This window comes from Cynoglossus semilaevis, chromosome Z, assembly GCF_000523025.1.
Source record: "Cynoglossus semilaevis isolate Cse_v1.0 chromosome Z, Cse_v1.0, whole genome shotgun sequence".
Lineage (NCBI taxonomy): Eukaryota > Metazoa > Chordata > Actinopteri > Pleuronectiformes > Cynoglossidae > Cynoglossus > Cynoglossus semilaevis.
The window spans coordinates 6,234,502-6,255,049 of NC_024328.1; the positions used below are offsets into that span (position 1 = coordinate 6,234,502).

Below are 20,548 nucleotides of genomic sequence, written 5' to 3' on the forward strand. Positions count from 1 at the left end.
ACAGTAAAAAACCCAGGCCTTTATAAGTTGGTTATGTGCAACGGTTATTTAATTTATGACTCAATGTAGGTCATTTTCTCAATTGTCAGATGCCATGATGAATGTGTTAATTTAAATAAAGTTATAATTTAAATGCACTACAACTGGTGATGGTTAGTTTCTTCTTAAGATAGTAATCAGGACACCCAGACATAATATATGCTCCAAAATAAACATTTTAACCTTAAAATATCTCTCACTATAACCCCAAATTCTATAATTTGGTGAATCTTAGGCCAAAACAGATTCCACTCATGGTACTTTGAAACTGCCTCTAACAAGGGCTAAACAATTAGCTGTTTTTAGTTATCACTTATTCACAAAACCCAAATCATGGCGATCAAGATGTCCACCTCCACAAACACACATTCTATGGTAATAACAAACCTAACCGATTATTCCCTTTTTCCTTCTCGTCAACACATTTCAGCCAAATCTGCAGAATCTGGGATTTTTCATTAAAAAGCGTGCTTTTTAATGAAAAATCCCGTATAAAACTACACTTCCCAAAAGCACCCGGAAGACACAAGACTGATATCCGCTATTGCGTGATGACGCAATTTTTGCCTTGTTGGAAGGTGGTTCGAGCAGGAAGTGCTTTGAAGGCTGACGGAACAGCACGGGTTTGTTGAGAAGGGAAAGCATTAGACGTCCAGTTCTACTCACTCGAATGGTAGTAAGCCTACTGTTATTCAACGGTAAGATAACTAACGTCACATTAATGCCGTGTTTTGTCTTTTCAGTGTGTAACAATCACGCTTTCTGTAAAAGCAGCTAAAAGCAACATTTGTAATCATTTTCGTTACGTTATCTTGCAGTGCTGTTTGTTTTTTAATGCTCCAAAATAGGCACTTAAAATATTTATATTTATATGTTTTTATTTATTGAAATTCTTTGGTCACACTGCTTGTGTCTGCTGCAACGATAAGTAGGTCATGGTGGTCGACTGGTGGTCTTGACAGACCGTACTGCAAGGACAATAAGCCGACATCCCGTTCTTTCCGTCTTGCAGTCTTGCCGCAAATACATCACATTCGAACACCGTTGGTGTGTCTAGATCGTAACAACTGCACCGTTTAGATATGTTAGTTTTGAGAATGTAAAGTAAACAACCTTTATTTGTTTCCCCCCTGATATAGCATTATAGTCTCGTGACAAAGGCGTGGGGGCGTGGCCCGCTGTGAAGATGAAGTCATCATAGCAGCGTGGCAGTGATGCAATGTGGGGCTGTTTACACTCTTACTTTGGTAGGCGTGTTATTAAAACCACGAGAGCGGAAGTGTTGTCTTTTCTGGCAAAAATATTGTAAAAAGCCACCAGTATTATACGGTTGTCTTTATTGCCTTGTGAACCACGTGAAGGTCAAAGGTTGTAATACAGCACCAACAAATATAAACAGACATCTTCTGTGGATTTAATAAGATTCTTAATAAGAAGTATTTTGCTTTTTTGGCCAAACTTAGCTGAATGTTCAGACAAAATTGAACACCAATGTATTTTTTATTATTTTTGCCAATTAAATTTTTTTGGTGACTTGCTGATATTTTTCTTGCCAATTCTGATTTCAATCAATTACCAGTGTATACAAACAGTATATTGTTCTTCAGCACAAAATGTTATTGTAATGTGGTAATTATGAAACTATGAAATTCCCCACCAACCGCAGTGAGTCATGAGTTCTCTCTTCAGTTTCACTTTTTTTCAGTTGTGCCAAAAACCGTCCCACCCAGATCATTGGCGGGTCTGTTCATCTGGGAATAAAATAATTCAAATGATCTCATTTGTCTTTTATCTTAAACAGGCCACAAAGTGAATGTATATATGTATATATATATATATATATATATTGTTGGTGGTCTGTCAGAACAGCTGAGAAACTGGTGTATACATTTCCAACATTGAATTAAAAAATTAGCAATATGTAAATATGTAAAGTGTTGTATAAGTGTGCGTTCCCTTACTAAATACAGAGTGTAGATTGTAATTTTCCATCACTATACTATTTATGTTTTTTTTCACAGATGTCCATGACTGAGGATCTTCCGGAGATGGACGGAACAGACTTGTTAGGTCTGCTGTTCCAGGATGTGCAGGATGGATCTACTGACCCCTTCTTTCCTGATGGGAACGGGCTCATTGAGTCTTGGCTGTCTGAACAAGATGTAAGTGTCGTGGGCTTAAGGATGAACTCCTTTACAGTTACATTTTTGAATTGGTCCGTTGCTGTGTTATATTAACATGTATATTTACATGCCCCTGTAACAGATGCTGACTGGTATGGATACTGAAGACTTTCTGTCCAGCCTGCTGGAGAATGAGGACAACAGCGGTACGTTCTGTCCCTCTCATTCCCCTTTGGGCAGTGACAGCGGCATTTCTGATGACAGCAGCACTGGAGCTGGAAGCAACAATGTTCCGGGATGCCCCAGTCCCCACGGCAGTGATAGTGACGTCGTGCCCAGTCCCAGGTACTCACAGCCCAGTCCTGTGAACTTTGAACCCGGCCGGGCACCAGATGAGCTGCACACAGAGAACCTGGAGGCTTTATCTGTCCAAGCGGATCACAGTTACTCTATGCTGCAATGTGGTGGAAAAGACATGGATGTCCTGGAGAGTGTGAGGTCCGAGAGGCCAGACACAGATGTCTTTATTGATCTGGGTGAGATTTGAATCCTCCAACAAGAGATTTTTTTCTCCTAATTTCTACCGAATTATCAAACTATGACATTGGTTTAAGGTAGTATCTGCTTTTGTGATTGCAGATGATCTGGTGACTGAGGAAATGGAAGAAGATGTCACCAGTGAGCTGCCCTGTACTTTAGCCATAGAGGACTCAACAGATTTCTCAGAAAACAACATAGACCAGGTCAGAGACTACGAAATCAGCAAAATATATTTAAAAAAAAATCAATATATGTTAAAATGTGGTTGTTTTTTTTTTTTTTTAAATTTACATTATTTTTTGGTGTCATGATACACGTGCCACAGGTTACATACATGGCTATAACTGATTTTTTTCCTCCTTTCTTTAGTTCCAGTTTAAAGAAATGGTTCTTACTGAGGAAGAGAAACGACTTCTGGCAAAGGACGGCCTCACCATCCCCACACACATGCCCCTTACAAAGGTAACTGATGCACATACTGTCTATTATTCCTGTAGTGCAGTGGTTTTCAAACTGTGGTACGTGCACCACCAGTGGTACGCGAGTGCTCTCTAGTGGTACATGGGGAAAATTCATATTTTCACATTTACATTTTCAATTGAGTAAATCTGAAACACACCATGGACAATTAATACAACATTTAAACATAAACATCTTTCTAAACATTTCTAAACATCTCTCCTGTGCTGGAAGCTAATAGTGAAGGCCTTTGCTGCTGTATTCTAATGTTGGTCATCATGGTGGAGCTCATAGAGCTCAGTGTTTTCTAAGGTGGTACAGAGTAGAAAAAGTTTGAGAATCACTGCTGTAGTGGAAGCCAATGGTTTGGTCCTGATCATAAATGACTGTAGTGAACTGACTTTTGGAAGAATAATGGAAAAGGATCAAAATACGCTATTGTGTATTTTTGTGGTGTAGCTGTTCAGGAGAATGTAATTTTATCCCTACACTCTGTGCACTAGGCAGAGGAGAGAACTCTAAAGAGGATCAGGAGGAAGATCCGCAACAAGCAGTCTGCTCAGGAGAGCCGCAAGAAGAAGAAGGTGTACGTTGATGGTCTGGAGAACAGGTGAGAGGAAGCGGATGTTAAATGTATCAGAGCTGCACTGAGAAAATAGAAGCAACAGGCGACTAAATTAGTCAACAACTATTTTGAAATGCTAACTGATTGTCCTATGTGGGTTCCCTTGTTTGTTTCAGTATTGTCATTGTTCAAGTGTTCTCAGCAGTTCTGTATTAAAGTACTCTTGGCTTCTTGTACCACAGGGTTGCCATCTGTACTGCACACAACCTGGAATTACAGAAGAAAGTCCAGTTGCTCCAGAAACAGAACATGTACGTGTACTCAATGACAGCGTTTGTGTTAACAATGTGTGGCTAATACACAGTATTTGTGAGTATCTGTTGAGCTGTGTCACAGTACATATAATTTCTTTGGCAGTTCCTTGATAGAGCAGCTGAAGAAGCTACAAGCTGTTGTAAAGATTTCAACAATGAAGGCCAGCACCACCAGCACTTGTGTTATGGTAAGAGTGAAGAAGAAATAATGATGATAAATATAATGAAAATCAATGATAATTCTACTCGTATCAGATGTATTCTGTCCTGACCTTGTCCTTGGGTTTTGTCCTTCAGGTATTTCTGCTCTCGTTCTGCCTCATCATCTTCCCATCAGTCAATCCATTTGGTGGGAACACGGAACAGAAGGAAGTCTACACGCCCTCCTCCAGTAAGACACTTCAAATATAAAAAAGTTCATTGAAGTATTATGTTATTGCAGACCTTACTGGATCCGTGTTTGTGATGCACATATTCTTTTGGGTCTTATTTTATCTTCATGTTTTCCGTGAATTCAGTTATGAATTAATACATATTGTGCTTATTTTTTCCTGCGTTTGCAGTCTTCTCCCGAACCCTACGCTCAGTGCCACAGGACAGCTCCTACACCATGCCCTACGTGGAGCCAGAGGAGGATCTGATTCCTTTTGTAGGTCAAGCAGGGGTAGAAACCACCAATGCCAACTTTGCCGTCAGCCAGAAGAACCACACGCCTGACTTCCAGATGGTGGAGCAACCCGACTCAGAGACCGGCATCAACAGCAACTACTCGGCAGACTTCCCGAGTTCTGGTCAGTCCTTGGACATGAAGCCAGGTGCAGGTGGTGTGTTAGAGGCTCTGCCTGATGGATCCATTGACCCGGCTGCAGCTTCGCCTGTGGCCTATGAGGTGACCGGCTCCAAGGATACCTGGATAGACCGGAACCCTCCTTCTGTCATATTACAACAGCATCACTCTGACGAAATGTAACAGGCATATATTAGTCACAGCCAGTAGAGGGAGCTATAATCCTACTGTTGGGGAAACTTGAACTTGCCTAATGAATAATTTTAATGAAGGGAAAATTATTTTAATCACTCAAGCCTCAGATCAGTCCGTCCCAACGTTACCCCTCGAAAACAGCCAAATTTTACTACTGTTAACTTTCTTTGCACATAATTTATTTCCTCGGAATGAGCAAGAAAAAGAGATTTAAATGATTTAGCAGCATCTACTACCTAAAGGAAATCGAGATTTAGGAAGGTGGTGTTAATGGCTTTGGAGAACAAACACAACCTCCTCTGACCACTGCAGGGTCCTTTACAAAAAAGTGGTCGAAAAAAACTACTGGCGGTAAGCCGTCTTCAGTGTAATCTACTCTTTTTAACCCAAAAGTCATGATAAGTTATTTTGCACAGCAACATAGGAATCAACCTCCTTTGCATAGTAGAAAAGAAGCTGCTTAAAATCATCAAAGATGACGTTGATCACGTTGCTTAAGCCATTGCAGGACATTTGGCCATTTAGAAGAATTGTAAAGTTTGTTTGCTGTTTCCTTGTAACAAGGGTATCCATGCACCTTTTTATTATTTTATTTTATTATTGTTTTCTGCATTATGTACAGAACAAAAAATTAAAATGTAGAGCAAGACCTCAGCTGATGGTTAGCCAACCTGCCCCGACCACCTCCTGTCATACAGTGTAATTCTGCAGGTCTCAGCCCTGTTATAAACCCTCATCATTATCCATGTAGACTGATTACGGCGTTAAATACATTTACTCAATAAACTGTTGCAGTAAACATTTATGCAAAAATGTGATGAACTGTTTAGTCAGTGAGGCATTTTTGTTATTTTTTTTTAATGTTTCATGATTTTGGTTACTGTTGGTAGTAAATTCAGCATAAATTGTACTGGAACTGTTTTGTTTTTTTTTTGTTGGTAAAATCAAGACTTAAGTGTTGCTCCTGTTGAACAGATGCACTGACATTTGTGCAAAACTTAAATGTAAATAGTAATCAGTGATTGTAGCTCTTCTGTATATTTGAACTTTTAATGGATAAACATGCCTGGACAGCTATAATAATAAACTTTTTATATTTCAGAAAGCCTCAGTTGTAAGAGTTTCTTTATTATGAAAGAGTTGTGGATGTTTATACTCTGTGATTGGATTTTGGCTAAATAACGTGTTATGTATTGGTTTTCTTCTTTAAGTTTGTTGAAATTTATAAATATATAGAAAATGATTTTGGCAAAATATGTGAACAATTGTTATTACAGTAGGTGTCAAATCTATTTCTCTACATAGCCTCCATTGTTTTTTCTTTGTCACCAAGTCCTGCGTCTGTCTTGTCAGACAAGTTCCTTCTTAAATGTTGGTTTAGGGTTATTTAGGTTAAATAATAATTGGAGTTATATTAAATAACAATTGCTAAATGTTAATCATTTTAATAGTTTTCCTTTTAATTTTGGTTCAAAATAGATCTGATGTTTGCAATGATTTTTAATGTGTTACAGCATGTGTTCAATGCTTGACCAAGGTATCATGAAAAACGTCAAACGTGTCTCTACATGTTTTATTCTGTCTTAGATTTTTTTGATTTCACATACAACCCTTCAAGCCCTAGTATTCAGAGAAATTAGTGAATATCCTAAGAATGCAAATTCAATGTAGTAGCTAACATAACTTCACTTTTTCTTTTACAAGAAACAAATGAACACAAGTTATGCAAATGAATTTGACAAAAAACAGAACCAGCCTGATATCCAATTCCTTTGAAAGGTTTACAGTACAATGATAATATTGTCCAAGCTGTCAGGACGCCTGGAAGACATGTCTTAAAATGTTTTATTTTTTAAATTGGACAACTATTGACATAGTATGGTCCATTTTTGTTTCCTGAATGCATCACAGTAATGTAAACACCAATCTGGTTTTGCACTGGATTTTAATGAATAACACCATTCTATATGTATAACATTATTGTGTGTTTATTTAAAAAATAATGCGTAACTCAGAATCTAAAATAGTCAAAACCGTATATTCAGTTTAATCCTCTACAAAAAAAAGAAAAAGAAAAAGAAAAAAGGAGCCACCTGTTTTTCCTACTCCTATTTGTGCTGCACGGCTGGCAAACAACATCCGTCTGACCATAACAATAAGCTGAGCTGTGGGGAAATAACAGCATTGAGGGACTGTTCGGTGACTCACAAGGGTAAGAGCGGAACCGTGACTCATCAGCTTTTTCTACATGTTTCGACTTGTTGTGTAACTGTCACTCCATAAAAAACCAGCAGGTGGCAGTGCGAGTCCATATTTCTGACACTGACGGCTTTGCTTTGCACCAGAATGAGCTGCTGAAGTTGTTTTAACTAGGGTAATTATTAACTCCCGGCCAATTTAATTTGCTTTTAAACAAATATTATATTATTATTTTATACTAACAGTTACGGCAAACAACAAGTCAAACAAACTGAGTTGTATTCCAGTAATAAGGCCAGCCGATGCCAACTTCTGTAATAGAATATGACCTGTGGGGTTACAACAAGGGCTAAAGAGTGGGACAACTTTTAAGACTTTTACCCAATGCAAATTGTCCATATGTGATTAAAGGGAAGTTGTGTTAATTCAAGATAATTATTTATTTTGGTCATAAATTGTGACAATATGTTTATAGTTGTATGTTTATGTATATGTGTACATATACGTATACGTATGCTAATGTTTGTAGATATCTGTACGTGAGTATGCATATTTAGATGTGTGTATATGTATGTAGGTATATACTGTATATGTATGTGTGTGCATGTGTATATGTATAAGTATATACATATAGTGCATATATGTGGATGTGGGCGTATGTACGTGTGTATGTATATATATATGCACATTTATAACTTATATACAGTGTATAAATATATTACTAATATCTATACTATATAATATTATATTATATATGTATAGTAGCTCTTAGTAATAATGGTTGTATAAGTCCGGTCGACATCATACACTAATATAGCCGCTGGAACTGCCTATATACTGTAGCTAACTGTTTATCTAATTTAATTATTTAATTACTCAACTACTTATACTGTTCACATATTTAAACTATTATATACCTGTCCAAGGTATATAATATATATATATCTATGTATAAGTACAGTACATATATAAGTATGCATAAATATGTATGTATAAGTACATATCTTATACTGTGTGTTGTTATTAACAGGAGGTCAAAACAAGCTAAAGTTAATGTTAAAAATCCTAATATGAAAAACAAAGAAAGGCTGAAAAACAAACACTAAGACTGACTGAGTGATTGACTGAAAACAAAGTCACATGACCTTTGATCACAGGCAGCCTTTACAAATGCCGGTGTCAAAAGTCAATACTGAAGCTGGCAATACATATTTGACCTGTGACCTTTACAAAAAGGTCTTCAAGCTCTCCAAAATCATCAATGTGTTTAGGGATACTGTTTTCATGTATTTACATAATCGAAACTCTTTATATAGGTGTCTGTATGATGTGTTGTGATTGCTAACATTTGATTGTTGTTACTTATTTTTGACCACTAGGTCAGGCATCTGTAAATAAAAGATGAATTTGAATGTCAATTAGACTCTATGGCTGGGTGATCATGGTGGATTAATGATCAAATGACTGATTGATTGACTAGTTTGTTGATTGATAGATAGATTGATTAAAAGATCCCAAGCTAGGATCAATGCACCATGCAATCCTATCATGATATATACAAAAACATGTGTATTTATCATACAATCATGTTAACATTGTTGTGCTATTTTGAGCTGAGGTGTCCGATAATATTGGCCTGATATTAGCATAAATATATAATATCGGTAAGAAAAGTTAATATCAGACATCCCTAATTGTGAATGAAGTGGAATTTACTCTGATGTGAAGAGTTTACTGTAATTTGCGAGAATATAAAAGTGTTATATTTGATTCTGTTGATTTTTTTCTGTATTAAGCTCATAGAAGAAAAAAAAATCAAAGAGAACAATTGCAAGTTAAAACCCTTCTTTGACATCAATGCCCATCTTTTCAAGTTAAGACAAGATCAGAGGCTGTGCCTCAGCAGCTGCTGGTGTTCACTACAAACTCCTGCAAGAGTCGCACTGATGAGCAGATGAAATTACAAGAGGAGACCACTGTCCAGCGGCGTGTGGCGCATCTGTTGGTTATGACACACACACATACACACACACAATGAAAACGCCACGGGCAGGTGGAGGACGTTAGTACTGGGTGGACACAAAGTCGCTTTTGTCTTTTTCCCTCCTCGCTGCACAAAACGACGCGCGTCAAGACAAACTGACAATTACGCCTCCTTTTCAATGGGCAAACAATTCAAGTGGCGTGTGCCGACCACAAGCTGTGTTTGGCCAATACTGCGTCACACTTCACTCTGTCCGGCTCAGAACAGAGTTACAGGTTCACCCGGTGGCCACAGCTCCTGCCAGGCAACGCCAGTTAGGTAACAGGTTGGTATCAGGAAAAAAACACATAACCAAACCCACAAAAGACCTGCACCAGGAGGACTAGATTCCAGGGAATGTTTTGAATTTAAACATGAACTATTAATATCACAGCAGGGATCCCCACCCCCGCACCTCCCCCACAACCTGGGGAAGTCCAGTCTTGGAACGATCTTTCCAGAGCTTATCATGGAACAGACTCATCTCCCTCACTGGTTTCTATTTACTTCCCACTGAACTGTATTTCCTACTCATCTGACTGTGCACAACACCGGGGTCGAACTCATATACAACGTGCAAACACATACAGGAGAGTGTGTTTGTGGTGAAGAGTGACGGAGAAGTGCGCACACGTAGCGTCAACAATCACCGTTATAAAATAAAGCAAATACATTTATTAGTGTCAACAACAGGTCATCCCCCTCCTCCCCCCCGACAATTACATTTATACCACGATAAGCAGTTGTGAAAGACAGGTCTATTTTAGAATGACCTAGTTTTTTTTCTAATAGCAAAGTATTTTAAAACTGAATATTGATCACGTGATCAGTGTGCACATTTCAGCTAGAAATCATGATTGTAAGTTTGGGTTGCAAAATGTAAAAGAAAATTGTCAGAGTGATTAAGTTAGTGTTTTTTTAAACAGGTTCGTTTATTGTCACATGTTTGTGGTTTAAAAACCACATAATTTTATTGATTTTTTTAATTAAAAATTAGTTAAACTACAACTATCTCACACTATCATTTTCTCCAACAAATCTCACTCCGAATCCCAGCTCTGTTGTGTTAATATTTGCGTTGACTCTTCAAGGCCATCGTAAACAGGACTTGGACTTTGTGTAATTTTTTGTACATCGTGCTCTTGTTGGATGTTGACGCCACAATACCGGTGAGTCGGTGGGGGCCGCGGTGGATTTCTTGAAAGGCTGTAATCTTGCCCCCACGTGGGGTTGTCTACAAGTGGAGTAAACTGCTCGGGGACTTTTGCTTTCCTTACGCCGGCTGCTATGAGCCAATGGTGGGAGGCAGGAGCGGAAAGGACCGCCCCTTGCCGAGAAACACCGCGCAGCTGCTATAAAATCACCCACAGCCTGTTGTGAATTCACAATTACGCCACAGACCCTAAATACTCCTGCTCAGACAACTCGAGCGCAGACCACTGCAACAACGCGACCGTATTTGGATTATAACTATGACTCTGGAAGAGTTTCACGGACAAGACAACACGATGGAAAACAGTGACAGGTAAGTTTTGGATGTTTGAGTGACTGAAGTGTTTGGAGCTTTCTGCTCTGTGGATGTTACTGAGTGTGAACGTGTGAGTGTCTCACCGGGCTGACGATGTGTCGTTTCTTTGTCAAGGCTGCAAAGTGCAGGGACAGCGCTGGAAGAGCTGCTGGTCGCCGCCAAGAATCGGGACTACCTGACGGTTGGAGTCTACGAGTCCGCCAAAGTCATGAATGTGTAAGTGTTGCATTTAAAAAAAAAACTTTTTATCATTTTTGTTTTCTGTGCTCAAATTGAAAGACATGGCAGAGTACAGAGTCCTAATTTGACCGTCTCTCCCTCAGTGACCCAGACAGCGTGGCATTCTGCGTCCTGGCCACGGATGAGGAGTACAAGTGTGACATCGCGCTCCAGATCCACTTCACCCTCATCCAGGCGTTCTGCTTTGAGAACGACATCAACGTCGTGCGTGTCAACGACATCCAACGCCTGGCAGACCTCGTGGGCGCAGACGAAACCGGCGAGCCAAAGGACGCTCACTGCATTCTTGTCACGGTAAGTTCCCACCCCGTCTGAAATAGTCAGGCAGTGAATCATGCATGTATCACTGCTCTGTCTGACTGTGTTGCTCACGCAGCCTAGTGGTTACAGCATGTCTGCATAACTTGTGTCTAGTGGCCAGAACCTAACCTTGTTTTCTTCCCTTTTCTTAATTTATTTATCACAGAGTCCCAGTGCAAACCCATGGAAGGATCCCGCTCTGGACAAGCTGGCTCTGTTTTGCAAGGAGAGCCGCAGCGTGTACGACTGGGTGCCCAGCATCACCCTTCCAGAGCGCTGAACCTACAACACACACAACCCACTGATGGTGAAAGCAAAGTCAAGGAGCTGATCTTCCACCAGAAGGGGTTTTTTAATCTTTCTTCCTCACTTTTTGAGGGATTTGAGAGGCTGTGGTTGTAAACCCTCCCCTGCAAGAGTGTGCAACCCTTACATTTCAGTTTGGGTTGGCACTTTGGTTCTGGATTACCCAGTGGAAGAGGTTAAACATAGGAGGTCAGCTGTGGACCAGGTGCACATGGAGTGTACAGAGTCTGATGGAAAGAGTTTGGACTGAGCTGGAAAAGACATGTGGAGACCCAGGGACTGCTTTCAATAACAGGCACTGGAGAAAGCACATGGAATAAAAGACTGCAGAAATAAAGGACTAATGAAAGTGGTGCTAAATCTCAACAGAGAAGCAAGATGCTGGTCCTAAAGAATGCTATCTGAAACTGACTTGCTGGACTTGGACAGCTGTCAGGTTGTTCTTGGAGGAAGCAATGACATTGTTTGTGAATCCTGGTGTCAGCTGTGTCTGTATGTGACATTTTTTTTATTACAAGGACAATTGTTTCTTTTACACATGCAGACAAAACAATGCAATATAAGTTTTAGTTGTATCTTTATTGTTTTGAAAAATAAACTTTTAATAATTTATCCTGTCTTGTCAAACCTTTTTTTTCACCCTCCTTCTGTGAGCTTCACAGGGCATTAGCCATCAGCACATCTAAAGTTATCAAAGATGCTGCAGAATGAGGGAGGCTACAAAGATAACTAACAGGAAGTGATGTGTGGTATCTGTGCTGTAGAGGCAGAAAGGAGAAAAGTGTGGGTGACAGATGCGTGGGGGGGGGGGGGGGGGGAGAAGAAAAACATCAAATGATTCAGTTGTGTAAGGAGACTAGACAAAAATTAGAGGGAAAAACATTTATATCAAGTGATGCTTGTGACATGTGCTGTTTCCAGGCTCTGACCTTTAACCACTATTGCACTGGCTGACTTAAGTGCCAGCTTGCACAATCACTAGCATTGAGACCACTTGGGAATGGAAGGGAGGGTGGAGGAGCTGCTGCAGGGAAGAGATTTCTGTGCAGAGGCAGGTACAGAAGTCTAAGACTGTAGTTTTCTTCATCTAAGACTAAAATATAAGACTTTCTTTTTACTTATCTGCTACTACTACAATACTGTAGTTGAACTTCATCTGAAGTTATTAAAATCAGTCAACAAGCATCCTGTACAATCTTTGCCACCATCAGGCAAAACACACCAAGAAAGATTACCAGAGTTTGTGCACCCACGTATGCACAGATTATCTGAAGTGGACGAAGAGTTTTGGGTCTGCGCTTCAGAGAAATAGTGCTCACCAGAGGCAGGTGGGAGCGGAAGTGTGTGAGGGTTGTGGTCGTCTCTGAGCTGCAGATGACAGTTAAGGCCGGCCCACATCAAAGAGATAAGAGACTTCAGAGGAACAGACGTTGCTTCCCCTGCCAGAAACCTGGTCTCTCCACTGGCCATAACCTGTACACACATGAAGACACAGGTGCACACAATCATGAGGACACACATCGGTTCCTGCACAACTGCAACACATACGCACATACAACAGAAGCACAGGGGACTGTCTTTCTGCTGAGAGTGATGTGAGGTAATTACCCAGTTTTCTAGGAACAGAGGAAACTCGGCTCAAACTGACTTACACAGAAGAAGAAGAAGAAGAAGAAGACGAAGTGGAGCTGAAACAAAGGGGACTTTCCGTCAATATCTGCACTGCTAGACATGTCACACAAACACAGCCTCCTGTGAAAATCACAAGTCTAATTCCCAGCTGCCTCACAGGGCAGTTTGGGACACAACAACAAAGGATTAAAAACAGAGAATATTTTTAGAGTATGCTTGTCCTACATACAGCATATAGGGATGTTTACCTTAGCTTTACTCTGTGGTAGTTTTTATTAAGTGGTGGGTCATGACCCAAAAGTGGGTCACAGAGCTTTTTTTGTTGTTGTGTGGAAAATGTTCCATACATTACAGAATGATGTAGTTTCCCTCACCTTAAGAAAAATGCAGCTCTGCCTACCTTGACCAGGTTAGTCAGGTTGAACTAATTTAAAGATTATATGCCTGTTTTTCCTTCTTTCTTTTTATGGAATCAGTCAATCTCTGTGCATTTATTTTGATTTTAAAGATGCATAAAATCATGCATTGTGCAATGTTTCTGGAAAATACAACAAAGTGGTTCAAGAGTCAAAATGCAGAATCATTTGTTTTATCTCCATATAAAACCCATTTTCTGCAGAATATACAATATTTACGTCTGTGGTGGTTCGAAGTGAAAACAAAGGGATTTCTCATCGAGTTTACTGCAGTTCTTGACCTACTTTTATTGAACACTACAGATCGTCTGTGTGAAGGCTCACATTTTTCTGTTTTGAAATATTTTAACCTACATATCATCTGTGTACTAATTCTCATATAAAATAGCAAGACTGTAATTCTCTGCAAGATTTTTTTATGACTCAGTCCTTTTGTTTCAAAGTGTGCACAGGAACAACAGGAACAACAAAAACACAGGCTACTGAAAAGAAGTCATTTGTTCCACCGCTACACGTATTGGACTTAAAAAACATCTTCTTCTTCCCTGCGTTGGCTGCGGTGCCAAAGCCTGAGGCAACAGCCCAGACTGTCGAGACAGCCCGACTGTCTGCACGAGGTCTAAGATCTACAGCTACGATAGAGGGAGGGAGCAAAAGCTTGTACATGTGTTGTGACTGTGAAACATTGGTGTTTTCAAAAGTAGCTCAGAGAGTTGGTAAACATCAAGCAGTAGCTTGCTCTTGATCTCTGTTCAGATGCATATCTTTATCCTTCCAAAGGTATTTAATACCAATGTCACTGATCCAAATTAGCTGCTGAAACCGCTGCTGTAAACACAAACAAATTATTTTTGGTTCCTGGTGACAAATTACAACTGCAACCACAAATATGTTCTACTTCATTTGTTGGCATTCAATATGTAGAAAATAGGAATACACTTTTTTTATTCTGGTCAGAAAACCCTGAAATCACTGCTGCAGTCTGACCATAACAGTCACTAACTTTGTTGCAAAACAATAAACAATTCTCTGGACTGATCTCATCACTAAGCTATCTAGCGATACATCAGTAACATACAGTAGCATTTAGCCTGCCTATTAGCTTAAACAGATTAGCCTCGTGAACATAAACAGTTATAGCCTAAAAATCCCACACTATAAAGTTTAAAATGAAAAGTTAAGTTGGGCTATGGTTTTGTTGTACCTTCAACTGCCTGGCTGAATGAAGCTAGAGGCAATGTGTCTTCATCCTGATAGTATAACTTCCAGCTAGCTATTAGCGACAGCTAACTTCAGTACGCCATGTTATACTGGCAGTAAATTTATTGTCCAAATCTAGATCAAGCCTCTTTTTAGCTTTGACCCTTTAACTATTGAAGGGTCTTTAATAGGTGATTAATATTTACATTGTCGTTGTTGTTAATTGCAATGTTCTTCTTATTGGTAATGGCATTAATCCTAACTGAACAAATACAAATTCAACGTGTTCTGTTCAGAGACTACGTGCAAAAACATAGCATTAACTACAAAATTCAAACATGTTTCAAGGCACTTGTTAGGGTGGGTGGCGATTAACTGTTCCATGAAATAGCATGATCACCAAAAAGTAAATAAGACTGTTTAAAAAATAATACTGAGAAATAATGACAAAAAATTGTCATAACACCAGACACAGCAACTTTTGCATGAGCAGTATTAACAGCTTTTTGTAGTTAATTAAAAAAAAACAACATAAAATCACTCCAATATTTGTTCTTTTCTCACTATTGGTTTTGAGTTCTTTAAAGATCATAGAACTCCATTTAAATTATTTTTTAATATTAATAATATTAAACAAGAACTGTCAAGCAAATTACTTTAAGACTTTACTAAAGTGAAACGGAAGACATGGTCAGCATCGCTTGATGTGCAATTAAAGAGGGAGTCACATTATAATACCGAATAAAACTAACCACTCTAGTATTTCACCCCAGTGACATTTACAGTATGTGTTTCTAAATCTGGATTTCCAAAGATTCCCAGACTCACGGTTCGACTGTAAATGCTAAATGCTTCAGATGGACTTTGGAGGAGTAATTTCCACAGCCTTTGCTTTCATGGGGAAGTGTGGTCCCTTCTTCCCATTCCCTTCTCCATCTGACTTACAGTAACCACAGTAAGATGAGATTACACGATGAGCTGGCAGGCAGCCTCCCCTCTCACCCCACCCAGCTCTGAGCCTCTCACTCTCGTCCTCCACCTCCTCTTCCTCCTCCTCCTCCTTCTCGTCCTCCTCTCGCGTGGCCAGATTGGTACAATGAGCTCATGGCCCAGCTGGCTGTGACAGGCTGGGGAGAGAACTAGAGGGATGGATGGCTGGTGTTGGGTGTCTCTAATCTAAGTATGTGTCACTCACTCGAGAAACGAGCTGCACCCTAGCTGCTCCTGATGCTGCTCTGTTGCTCAGTTTACGGTGAGCTCACTCCTCAGAGCTGGTGCAGGGAGCCAGCACAATGTGTCACTTTCAGCAGGTCTTAGGTTTACCGTGCAGGGAATTTCTCATATCAAGAGTGGTTGCCGGGGTGATTCCAGTACACTGACATACACACACAAACACACACATGCAGACTGCTGTTTGTGAAGAGATGCAAACGGCGTGACCCGGCACTGGTGTTTTCTGGGATTTGTGGTTGGGGTTGAGCTGAGGTGGCTGTAAAGGCAGAGGCATACACCAACCTGCACACACACGTGTGTGTTGACACCTGTGCACCTGTGATGACCGCACACTACTGTGAAGGATGAGATCACATGATTCAGACCCTTCAGTTCAGGAGTAATGACTGACTTTCTTGCTGTAGAACATATAATCAAAGATTGTTCAACAGCTGTGTGAGACCAGGACACACACTCACACACACACTCACAATCACACCTGACCTATATTCTAGTGATCAGGTCTTGTAATTTATTAGACGTGGTCTTGACAAAGCCATAAAGAGCATTTTTGTGACTTAATCTTTATGTTGTTTAAGAATACTCATCCATTTGGGTGTTTGTTTAAATTGCAAATCTGAAAAATTGCACTGATTTCATCAGTTTTTCTTTATGCAGCAGCTGAATGGATTGACGGAGTGAAATGTGTAATTTATGCAAGCAATGGCTTTAACACAGGAAAGTGTGTTTTTTTTTAACCCCAAAACTCTGGTCACAAGATCTTTAATGAATATAATGTGATCTATGATTACAGAGCCTTTATATAAACCTCAGCAGCTAAATTTAGATGATACAATCGCTGCTCCAGATTTTAATTCAATCCCTTCCCATTCTATTTTAAATTCTATTTCAAATTATAATCATACCATACAGTGGCACTTTGGCCCAGAGGCAATGTCTCTGTCATTGGTGTGGAACCCCAGGGTTCACCTCCTGGGCAAGTTCGAATCCCAGTTAGGGCAGTTGGTACCTTCCAGTGGACTCACCACCTGCAGGAAGGTTTGGGGGGGTTGGCACGGTGCAGTGTGATTTGGGTGTCGACTGCTGCCCCCGTGACCCGGTAACGGATAAGCGGATGAAAATGGATGGATGGATGGATGCATCATACCATACATGCAACACTTACTAAAAATACAAGCAAACAGGAATGGCATTTTTAGATAAGTAAATAAGCAACTCACTATAATAAATCAAGACTGTTACGCCGGCCTACTGAAGTGATGCCAATTGTTTTGATTAAATAAGACTGGGGATTTGGTCTGGTTGCTTTACATAAGCTAGTGGGTAAAAACTATTTGAGGAAAACTGCAGCAGCTCAGGAAATCTCACCTGAGTTGTTCTAGTCAAGCATAGAATACAGCTGAAAAACGCCGGCTTGCAAACATGATTTGAAAACAAACAAACGGGTTAAGGGTTGTGCCGAATGCTTTCAAATTCTCTATCCTTGCCTTAATGAAATCGCATGTGATGAATGGCAAAAATGCATTTCATCTCCTAATCACTGCCACACTGTCTGTGTCTGCATTCTATAAATATTTTCCGTTTTTTCCTGTGGCTGGTCAGTCTGACTGGGGCAAGGCAATGCTAAGTGATTCACCAAATAAGGGGAGCAGCCTGAAACCTTGGCGGGGCTGTCACATAACTGGCATAGCTGAACTTATCCGTTCTGAAGCACATGTAGTGGAAGACACGCCAGGAACGCCCCTCATATATGAGCCCAACATCCCAGTGTAACATAGCAGCCCAGCAGCCACGGCTGATGTCTGTGCAAATACAAAGAGACACACAGACGCACACAGAGTCGACTCCAGTGTTTGCTGCCTATAAGCTAATTGCACGTCAGAGGATCAGTGGCATGTGAGGGGGCAGGAGGCTGACTGAGTTGATTCAAGGAGAGAAAACAGAACGAGACATTCACATTACAGACATGCTTTGAATTCCAAATTCCATTATGCTGATGCCAGAGACCGTTTGAGTTGCACTAGTGGCTGAAAGAGCGCCACCCAACCCTGTGTCATTTATCATAAAAAGAAGAGAAGGCAGGAAACACTGATCACCTCTGACTAAACATCCCCTTATTTTCAAATTTCATTGACCTCTGTGAATATTAAGGTGAATTTCCAGGAAACACAATGTTTTTTACCAACTAAAAAACTGAGGGAGCAATTCCTAGGAAAGAGGGCTTATGAGAAGGAAGGGAGAGGGAGGAAGAGAGAGTGCAAAGTAAACATTTCACAGTAGGAACACCTCTGTGCTTTCAGTGCACAGGCTCAGAAACATCCAGAGACTGAGCAGGGGGAGAGAGAGAGGAGAGAGAAGAGGAGAGAGAGAGGGAGCGAGAGAGAGGGAGCGAGAGATAGAGAGCGTTAGAGAGAGGACAAAAAGTAAAAGGCCTTGTTTGCTCTTACTGTGCCGTCATTAGTCAACAAGTCAGGGCTGTAAGGGGAATGATGATGCTGAAACAGCTCATCACAGCAGCCTCTTCAAGCACAAACAAGTTTACATTCTTAGTAGGAGCGTGTGATCCTGTGTAAAGCCCGCCTTATACTTTCTGTTACACCTTTCTAGAGCGACTCGTACGATTCTACCTGCACGTACAGTATGTTTTTTTCCCACTTTTTGTTAAAATAAAGACCTGTATACTTTTGCTCTAAACACTTAACCTGTGTAAATAATGTAATACACACTTTTCTGTATCCATAAATCAAATCAAAAGTCTCTCCCTATTGTTTTTATTGTGCTACAGCATGTAAATGGTGTAGCACCATTTACATGCCATCAAAGTCTGCTGATAGGACAAAGAAGAAGTTAGGATGCTAACTTATTCTGCACTTTGTTCTGTGTCTTTGACTCAATAATAAAAGGAATGAGGCCAAAATGCAAACGTTGGGTTTTGAATTTCCTCGGTTAATATGGTATAGTAATGGTCAGAACATTGTTGGAGAAGTACAGCACCGCAGATCAGCTATTGCTCATTCCTTATCATGGCCCTCTGTGACAGACCGACTTAGGAATCATCCTGCATTGCTCATAAATATATAGTTAGTATTAAAGTTAACAAGAAATATACATTAGAGCAACCAAAAATGTACACAAGTATGTTTATAGCCCCCTCTGCAGGTTAGTGGTGCACTAGCTTTTTGTTTAAAACACAGACTGTAAAAAATCTAGCTAGCTATTACTTCAAAAGAGATCTAAATTGCCCCCACATCCTAAGTACAAAGTACCCCCATACTAGGATAGGCCTGAGCCTGAACTGTCAGTGACAATCCAGGCTCAGTAAGAACTGCCACATGCACAACCTTCCTCATATGCTTGCAGGGTTAGTACACATGTCACAGCTTTACTCACAAACCACAGTCACACACATAACAGGCCAAACACATGACAATGAAAACATGTGTTGATTGTGATGGAAGGTAAATATTAAAATTACAACAACATGTTTTCAGGATTCCTTTCGTGTTTTCACAGGAAGTAAAAACATGATCCTTGTACGACCAGGGCGTTGTGTAACACCGTCAGAGCTGGACCGATGGACTGCGCTGATGGCAGTGTATCTTATCTAACGGTGCCTCAACCTCAACACCAGCCTCTCAACACTAACACACCGATCAAAACAAAGCAGTTGGCAGCTGTTGATGTTCATTCGCTCTGTTTTTACTGCCAGCAGCTGCTGCTATAATAAGACAGACACTGCAGTTATTTTTTTTTTCAGAAATAAAATTACCACCAATAACAGTAATAATAATAGGAGTAAACCCAGTGCACAGAAATACAGAAAATACTTAAAAGTTGCAGCAGTGTGCATGTGTTGCATTTGTACTGTGAAAAATTCCATGTCAGGGATGAGGAATTGCATTTAGAATTTTGCACAGGTTGTAAAAAGTGTGAGCCTGTTTTCAAGGACTTTTGAGGGGTGATGCAATTGCTGCCTTTCCTTGCACTTGACTTTTTTTTTTGGTGCAACACACTGTACTTAACCTAGTAACATACAAGACTGCATGGCAACAGTGGTACAACACCTCCTGCCGTCTCCCACCGTGTCTGCACATTTGCATTTTCCTGTGCATTTATCACTCTGATACCTTAGCATTTAAATAAGTCCCCTGTCTGTGATGTCATTAATGAAAAACAAAACAAGCTCCTTTTGTTTTTCCCACTGTTACTTAATCTGATGGAAAATCAGGCTGAGAAGGAAAGAGGAAAAGGGAGAGGGGGCTGGGGCGTGCTCTAAAGCTTCGCAGTGGCCAATCAGAGTGCAGAATGATCTCGAGGCAGGCATAAACACGAGTTGTTGCTGTGGGTAACAGGAATCTGATTGGCTCTCTGGAGTTGTTGCTCAACAGGATAGGTGTCCCAGTGTGTGGGTATTTTGGTCGATGTTGTGAATATTTTTATCTGCTGTTA

At 40.3% G+C, this 20,548-nt stretch overlaps 2 protein-coding genes across 2 annotated transcripts; both read left to right on the forward strand.

Annotated features, from left to right (window-relative positions):
• The first annotated feature begins 591 nt into the window (after nucleotides 1-591).
• Nucleotides 592-6,128, forward strand: creb3l3l (cAMP responsive element binding protein 3-like 3 like). The gene is made up of 10 exons (XM_008336034.3): nucleotides 592-737; nucleotides 2,061-2,201; nucleotides 2,305-2,698; nucleotides 2,802-2,905; nucleotides 3,072-3,164; nucleotides 3,665-3,771; nucleotides 3,969-4,037; nucleotides 4,144-4,228; nucleotides 4,338-4,431; nucleotides 4,604-6,128. Exons 2-10 carry the CDS (start codon nucleotides 2,061-2,063, stop codon nucleotides 5,008-5,010), a joined length of 1,494 nt encoding a protein of 497 aa, XP_008334256.1. The 5' UTR covers nucleotides 592-737; the 3' UTR covers nucleotides 5,011-6,128.
• Nucleotides 6,129-10,675: 4,547 nt separating this feature from the next.
• gadd45ga (growth arrest and DNA-damage-inducible, gamma a) lies at nucleotides 10,676-12,226 on the forward strand. Its single transcript, NM_001301179.1, is given in 4 exon segments — nucleotides 10,676-10,769; nucleotides 10,887-10,988; nucleotides 11,096-11,306; nucleotides 11,479-12,226. Coding segments are annotated over 4 exon segments (480 nt in total). The 5' UTR covers nucleotides 10,676-10,716; the 3' UTR covers nucleotides 11,593-12,226.
• Nucleotides 12,227-20,548: the final 8,322 nt, after the last annotated feature.